This window comes from Cyphomyrmex costatus, unplaced genomic scaffold (assembly GCF_001594065.2).
Source record: "Cyphomyrmex costatus isolate MS0001 unplaced genomic scaffold, Ccosl1.0 scaffold823, whole genome shotgun sequence".
Lineage (NCBI taxonomy): Eukaryota > Metazoa > Arthropoda > Insecta > Hymenoptera > Formicidae > Cyphomyrmex > Cyphomyrmex costatus.
This window is the reverse complement of record NW_017280401.1, coordinates 17,973-26,535: the sequence shown is the minus strand read 5'-3', so window position 1 is coordinate 26,535 and position 8,563 is coordinate 17,973. Positions and strand designations below refer to the sequence as shown.

Genomic DNA, 8,563 nt, shown 5'->3' with positions numbered 1-8,563 from the left:
CGAGACTCTTTGCTCATTTAGAACAGAGACACAGACAGAGTGAAATAGAGAATTGCTGGCTTCTAGGTAAAGAATTAATTAAGTATTTACATACAGATATATGTAGTAATATTGGTACATAGGACTTTACATATCCATGATTTCTGAACTTTAATTTATTAACTTAACTCCTTTATATTTATAATTTTCTGTTTTAATTTTGCATTAAAGTTAAAACTAATATTGTACATTTAGGTGATTCTGCATACCCCCTTCTACCTTTTCTATTGACGCCAAAATTAAATGAAGAAGAAGGAACTCCAGGTGCAAGATACACAGATCATCATGTTCGGACTCGTGTGGCTATAGAGCGTTGTTTCGGCATTTTAAAAGGTCGCTGGCGTTGTTTACGGAAGGAACGAGCTTTACATTATCGTCCACAATTCGCAGGTTTATATACTCTTTCATTTCTTTTAAATCTTTGCAATCGGAGACTTTCTTAGATCACTTACCAGCAAATCGAACACACTTAAAGTTACTACTTAATTATTTCACTATTTCTTGCAATACATAAGTGTCAGTGAAATATTTTTTATCATACAGCTCTTATTGTCAACGCTTGTTGCGTTCTGCATAATATGGCGATCAAATGGGGGATTCCTTGTGATGAAATACATCTGGATGAATTAGATATAGCACCACCGATACCATATCATGATATTAACGAAGAACGTGGAGAACAAACCCGAAATCGTGTGATCCAATGGTATTTCACAAATTGACTTAACTTTTAAGATTTAACATTCTTTTACATGAGTTTTTAATTGTATTTTGAAAATAGCTATATTCAACAGACTAAGCTGATAAGTGAGCGCTCAGTGAATTTTTAACATGATTGATCCTTTCATTAATTCTCTGAATTTAAGTAAAAACTAATTATAATAAAGAATTATTACTTTGTTGAACGTATGTGTTTGCACAGATCAAATAAAAAAAAATATTTATAAATGCTATTGTGAGGAAAAATATTTTGAGAAAATGTATTTTTAATAAAATATTTTTAATAAAATATGTTCATAAAGTATAACATGTTTGTTAATAATACGTTAACAATGTTTATAATAAAAAAACACACACATATACTTTTTTCTAAACTAAAATCACAACTTTCTTTTCAGTCTTTTAAGCTCACTTTGTTAACTGTACGTAAATAATGTTTATAAAAAAATAACTTCCTTTTTAGTCTTCTAAATATTGCGAACTTATGTAAATAATGTTTATAATAAAAAGATAACTCTTTCTCTTCAGTTTTCCAAATATTGCGGACAGATTGATTGAACAATGTTCATTAGGTCATCCATCTTTTCAAGAAATGATTTAAAAAACCTGGTATGATCTTCGTGATCTTTTTTTTTCAATTCCAAGCTTTCTTTTAGTATGGTTAACTTTTCCTGTTTTAATTGCAACATTTGTTCCTGAAGATTGCAGTAGTCTGTGGTATGTTGTTCAAATACATTTTTTATGTTTTGCTTCTTTATTTTTTTGTTAGAGGTATCTAAAAAAATTAGTTCAATAATATTATGATTAGTTTCTATTAATAATAGAAAGATCAGATAAAATCAAATTAGATATTGTAAATATAACATAAGAGGGAAGACGTTTTAATTACCTGCATCATCAGAATGTCTCTTGATATTTTTGATTGAGATTGGACCAGACTTGATGCAATGTACTTGTTTTGGAATCTGTTTTTGTTCATTTTCTATTGAACGAAGTACATTAGAGGATATCTGACATGAAAAGTATCTTTATTATAAATATATATTACGTTGAAAAAAAGAAATACATCATACAAAAGAAATTATATATCACTTACACTTATTGGAAAATTCTCTGTATCATTGTTTGTTACGTCGCTGTGGAAGGAATGTTCCTGAAAATTTTAATAGAACATGAATAAATAGTTATTAAAATTTTAAGGTAAATTATTAAAATTTTAAGACAACGATTACTTCAAGTCCTTGGAAGCACGAAGTCGCCTGTCTGATACTCTCCTCAGTATGCAAATTTGGAGAGGTCGAAAACTTCGTAATTTGCAAAGTAGAAGGATTTTCCAGTTTTTGCGACGAAACTCTTTCAGCGGTCAGATCAGGACAAATCGGTAGATGCGAAGTAGAAGGATTCTGCCATTTCTGCGATGTCAAAACTCTTTCAATGGTCAGATCAGTAATAGGTACATCGCTTATAGCACCTCCTTCAGGAATATTACACATTCCACTGGCCTCGGGTGTTAAAAATTCAAGTAAGTCATCTTCAGCTGGGCTTGTATCCAAAATTTTTGGTTGTCCTCCTCCAGTTCCTGCTGCGTAACTTTTGTATGTGGCTACTCTTTTTAGTAAGTTGGACTTCCAATCACGCCATGTCTGTAATAAAGAAAGAATTAATGACTGTAAAGGCTTTCGCGACCGGTATCATAATTAGGAAAAACTATTTCCAGACTATGAGACAGTGGCATAGAGGAATTCCTTCTTCTTCTAGATATAATATTTCATTTACAGTTCAGACATCTTAATTGACAAACGGGACGTTGACTCAGTCAAAACTGAGACACAGAGAAGGAAACTTCAACCACGTTCCGTTTGCCACTGAAGACGTGCCTCACAGCTCGGAAATAATTTTGTTAAAGAAAAAATTATCATTGATGTAACTTTACCTTTGCCCATTCCTTTGGTTGCTTTTGTGGACCACAGCCTGAAGAATTTAAGGCAGACGTTACTTTCTCCCATAATTTCTCCTATATAAAATATATAGTATATATATTATAGTTATTTGTGTAATTTTTATTTACAATTTAATATCTCATCAATTATATAATTAACATTTGTAAAATTAAAATTTTATGAAATAATAAAATGAACTCAAAACTTACAATTTGTTTTTTATTTTCACGGTTATATCTTAACCGTCCTCTCCCGAAATCAGGATTAGCCCGCATAAAATTTATTAATATTTGTTTCTGTTTCTCAGTTACGTTCATGACGGAATTTACAGAATTTAATAGATACAGTAATATTACAATACTTAAAGATAAAATACTGTCTTCGGTCGAACCGTCGAACGTCATCGAGAAGACGAGAACACACTATGGTGAAAATGTGAATCATCTCGTTTTCCCCTACACGGCAACTCTAGTGATTTCGTATTTTCACCTTGACGTTATAGAATCGCGCGAACAAACTCGCGTGAGATGAAAGTGCGAAAAGTGAGTGATCTCACTTGAATTATAGAATCGACCCCAAGGTTCCTTGTTTGATCAAGGAAGATCTATGAAACATGAAATGAGGAACAAGGAATCCTCATTCCTCAAGGAAGGACTATGAATACGGGTCTTAATCGTGGTAGCATTCGCGGGCTACAACAACATTGAAAAGAGGCATAAAGGTTTCATCGAAACAATAATGGGTCAGCGAAGGGTACACCGTGGAAGCATAATCTGCGGTATATACTTCCACCATGGGCCAATCTGTGTATTGTTGATGCAATGTCTTATTTTATATGTACATTATTTTTGATAATAGATCGTCTAACATTAATACACGTTTTAAGTATTCTAACTATGTGATGACCATAACAATCTTTAATAAATTTAAAATAAGATTGATTGTATGACGCATATTTACAGCCAACGTAAATTAACACAAAATTAGTAAAGGGCTCTTAATATTCAACAACAAACATATACGGGTGTTTGAAATTAACGCAAAATATTTCATGTGTGGGTAGAACAGACTATACTAAGTCGAAAAATTCTGTATCATTTTGCGATTGCAATAGTTAACGAGATATTAATTTATAAAAATATTTAAATTCGCCCGGCCCACCGTCAAATGCAAGCGCGCGGCTGGATAGGACCACCCTGCAAAGTGCGCCGCGCGCGTTCGCATTCGCTGTCGCTAGGCACGCGACTCATGTCTAACGACTATTGCCGCTTGTTATAAACAACGCCTAGCAACGGCGAACGCGGGCGCGTTTCGCTGAGCGGTCCTATCCGCGCGTGTGCATTTGACGGTGGGCCGGGCGAATTTAAATATTTTTATAAATTAATGGGTCTGTTTTTTGTTCCTGCACTGTCTGAACTAGTAAACACGGTGCAATAAGTTGAAGTGAAACAAATATACGTTTAAATATACGTTTGTTTCAGTTTAACTTATTGCACCGTGTGCACTAGTTCAGACAGTGGAGGAACAAAAAACAGACCCAATATCTCGTTAACTATTACTACAATCGCAAAATGGTACAGGACTTTTCGACTCACAATCAGTATAGTCTGTTCTACCAACGCATGAAATATTTGGCGGTTATTCTCAGCCACCCTGTATATATATATTGGAGCTAGAACTCGTCTGCTAAGACTAAAACTTACTTAGTTATACTCGAGGCAGAAAGCGCCTCCTCTACCCGATGCCTTTTCTGGCTCTTTCCGCAATTTCCTTCTGGGACATCACTGCACCACAGAAGGAAAGGAACGCCTCCCTCTTCCTCTTATCCCCTGAGATGGCCCTGATGATCGCAGACAGGGTCAGATCTTGGCCTATCACTTGGAACCGCGTACGATCCTGTTAATAGTAATCTATAATGCGCAAAGAAGATGTGCACTCGTCTCCGCAACGGCCCGCATCTCCCCAACTCTACCTAAAACGCTTTAAAATGCGGAGATTTCTGGCAATCTTATGAGAATGGACCGCTGATGGTAGTGGTCCATAATATGATCGTTCTTTCTCTGTTTACTAAAGCCTGATTGGTTGTTGGATTAACAACAATCAATAGTAATTAGTAGTTATCAGTAAACAGAGAAAGAACGATCATATTATTTCTGCCTCTTACTCTACTCGTCTTTCTACCCCCACCACTACCATCAGCGGTCCATTCTAGATGTCGATGGTTGCCGCAGTTGCGACGTTGCGATACAAATCGATATTTTTTGCGCACGCGCGTGAGCGCAGTGTAAAGCTACAATTTCATGCAGCGAGTAAGGGTGCCGTCCCATGGGCACGGAAAACGGAATCGAAAAAGTGAAGTGGTAGGAGCAACCAATCAGCATCGTTCCGTTCCGATTTTAAGTAGCTTGGTTCCCCATGGGGCATATTTTGCGGAAACGGAAATTTTTCGTACTCTGTCGGTCGAATAACCAGAAATCTACTAGGAAGAAGAAGAAGGTTAAGAGTACTGAAAAAATAGATATTCATTTATAAAAATATTTAAATTCGCCCGGCCTACCGTCAAATGCAAACGCGCGGCTGGATTGGACCGCCCTGCAAAGCACGCCGAGCGCGTCCGCCGTCGCTAGGCACGCGACTCATGTCTAGCGACGACTATTGCCGCTTATAAACAACGCCTAGTAACGGCAAACGCGCGCGGCGCGCTTCGCTGGGCGGTCCTATGATGTAAGAATACAAGGTGTATCATTCCCGTGGATGCGCACTCGTCCAAAATAATGGCCGCTCTTTAGACTAATCAGACGTTGACCACAAATACTAAAAAGCAATGGTCTATCTTTGATTGGCTGCCCAATCTTTTGTAGTCAATCTTTGATTGGCTGCCCCACAAGGCTACCGCCATTATGCGCAATGATACATCTTGTATTCTTACATCATGGGCGGTCCTATCCAGCCGCGCGCTTGCATTTGACGATGGGCCGGGAGAATTTAAATATTTTTATAAATTAATATCTCATTAACTATTACTGCAATCGCAAAATGGTACAGGACTTTTCGACTTAGTATAGTCTGTTCTACCAACGCATGAAATATTTGGCGATTATTCTCAGCCACCCTGTATATATATACCGTTTGTAGGTTAAGCGTTTAAGGGTTTACGTTAGAATTTTTTAGGATAGGTTAAGCGTTTGCTTTAAGTTTCGCGTATTTATTCCAGTGTTAGTTTGTATGCAACGAACACATCGAATAGCGGGGTGTTCGGGAACTTGGGTCACTCGAACACCACCCGAAGTATGGGACCACAGTATGTCCTCATGGACATCGCGCATCGTGGTGCCCCATTAAATGTATCCTCTTTACGCGTGTATATAGGCACGATGAGGCCCCTTGATCAGACTGGCTAGCGGGGTGGTTATAGGGGGTCTCATCGTTTAATGCCCCTCTTCGGAGGGACCGTTAGTAGGTTACCATTTATGTCTTGTAATCGTGTATATACTTGTAAATATATGTAAATATATAGTTAGGATTGCGAATCATGCAGAAATGCATCTTTCTGGCACTTGGGGCTAAGGCGGGGCCTTATCCCCTTTGTACGGTGCCTAGTTAGAAGTGCGGAGGGGTGAAATCTCTCTGCACTCAGTTAGGCAAGGTATGCTTATGCATAGCGAGAGACCGGGCTGGATGTATTACATGACCCCGGGTCATAGAGTACCCGGCCCGGTTTCACATCGTGCGATTAGGATCCCCGTTGGGTTTTAGTCGGCAGGTTCCGTTGCCCTGGCACCTGGAAGAGTCCGACATAACCCGCTTCCTTCCCCCGAGGGGAGCAGGTATGCGTAATATATTTCCCACCGTTAAAAAAAAAAAAAAAGGATTGTACGCGGTGCCGGTGCGGCGTGCGGGCATTGGTGGGCACTTTGTTTTGTTTTATGTGACCCTGCTGACGGTTACATTACGTCGCTACGAAGCTTTCAGTTTTTAGTTATTACGTTATCTAATTTAACGTGCACAATCCTACAACAAGTTTGTAATTCCGATAAGCTATCCTTTAATTACTTTGTGTCCTACAGACTAATAAAACTTTAGAGTAGTTCATGTCTTTTCTATATGTTCATGAGAGTTAATTTGCAGTAACATTTCCATCTGTCGTACGCTACTATAGTACTGGTCTGATTAACAGAAGTAAAAGGAGGTTAGCAATCTAGCAGATCTCCATGGAAAACATTGGTAAGTATAAACTAAAAAACATGATATAGAATGGCTCAAATAATAAATTAAAAATAGCTCTTCTTATTACATATCTTTTTAATAGTATAAACTACTTTTAAGAAATATATAAATAATGTAAAGAAATTATTGTTTTATAATATATATTATAATTATTTATATTTTTATACTTAAACAAAATTTCTTTCAAATAAATTTGTCTTTATTTTAAACAATTTTCTATTTGAAATGGAAAGAAGTAGTGAAGAAGTTAATTCGAAACAGAATGTTAAAAAAAAGAAACATTCTCAAAAATATCGACAAGAATGAGCAATTCAGTTTTCATGGATTGATAAGATGGTGCAGACAGCGAGTATAAATATTATTGCAACGTATGTAAAGAAAGCTTTGCTGCCTCAATCAAGGATGCTAAACGACATTCAATTACATCGAAATATAAAAATCGTTTAGAGAGAATTGAAAAAGAAAACGTTGCTGTTGAATCTGTTACAGATTTTACAACAACTGTGAAAAGAGTGGAATTGCGTCTTGTAGCTTATATTATTAAACACAATTTACCATTTTCAGCTATTGAACATCTCCCAGATTTGATACGAGCGGTGGGAAATGATATAAATGTAATTAACGCAATAAAAATAGGCAGAACAAAATGCAGCGCGATTATAAAGAATGTTTTAGATAGTTATTTATTCAATTCTCTTGTTGAACAACTACAAAAATCTCAATTCTCTCTAATGATCGATGAATCTACTGATGCAGGATCAGTAAAACATCTGGCACTTGTTATACGCGTTCAAGAAGAAGACATGAAGATTGTAGATAAGTTTTTACATTTATTACCCATATCAGATGGAACTGCAAATGTGTTGTATCCACAACAATATATAAAATAAAATATTAACATATAAAATAAAACATTAATATATATAATATTAAAACGATTGCGTAAAATATCGCGATTGCAACGCGAACCCAATTTCCAAAAACGCAATCTAGCAGTTTAAGCATTAGTAAAGCGGAACGATTTCCGAACTTCGCTGCTTAAGCAATAATAAGTAATTTCTGAAACTCTACTTAAATAGAACAATTTTCAAATATCTTTTAGTAACTTAAGCAGAATTAAGCAAACCCATTTCAAAAAAGAATTACCAAATGCGATTACCGTCGGCCAGCACCGACCGCATTTGAAACTAGGACGTACTCTAAATCAGCTGACCAGCTCAGCAAAAACATGTAACTAAATACCCGCCGACTGAAGCCAGAGGCAGAAATCGAGTATCAGTGCGTGAGTACGTCAACACAGTGTCGCGTCGTTATACCATATCAACCGTCGAAACAACTAATAGTAACAGCGAAACGATAGCCAAGTTACGGGCTACGCCAGTGACTTCGAGTCACCTAATGTAAGCAGATTTTATTAATAAAAAGATAGTAAAATACAAAGTGCTCAGTGTTATCCCTGTCTACCTCCGGGACTTCGATTGTACCTCGCCACGGATACAACAAATGTCATGTTTAATCATATATGTAATACTCCTATATTGCTAGTATTCTATCTTGACAATGAGTTGGAGCGGTGGCAATATCACGGTGCCGACATAATATTCACGTCTCTTTCTTCTTGGTGTGCTGCAGTGTTC

At 36.7% G+C, this 8,563-nt stretch overlaps 2 protein-coding genes across 2 annotated transcripts; one reads left to right on the top strand and one right to left on the bottom strand.

Moving 5' to 3' along the window:
- Window positions 1–234: 234 nt before the first annotated feature.
- LOC108781477 (putative nuclease HARBI1) lies at window positions 235–761 on the top strand (the record flags this gene model as incomplete). Its single annotated transcript, XM_018549439.1, has 2 exons — window positions 235–429; window positions 583–761. Coding segments are annotated over 2 exons (374 nt in total), but the record flags the coding sequence as incomplete, so codon positions are not given.
- Window positions 762–1,283: 522 nt separating this feature from the next.
- Window positions 1,284–3,067, bottom strand: LOC108781476 (uncharacterized). Its single transcript, XM_018549438.1, has 6 exons — window positions 2,909–3,067; window positions 2,693–2,773; window positions 1,992–2,402; window positions 1,856–1,912; window positions 1,649–1,769; window positions 1,284–1,534 (listed from the first exon to the last, which is right to left on the bottom strand). Exons 1-6 carry the CDS (start codon window positions 3,014–3,016, stop codon window positions 1,284–1,286), a joined length of 1,029 nt encoding a protein of 342 aa, XP_018404940.1. The 5' UTR covers window positions 3,017–3,067.
- Window positions 3,068–8,563: the final 5,496 nt, after the last annotated feature.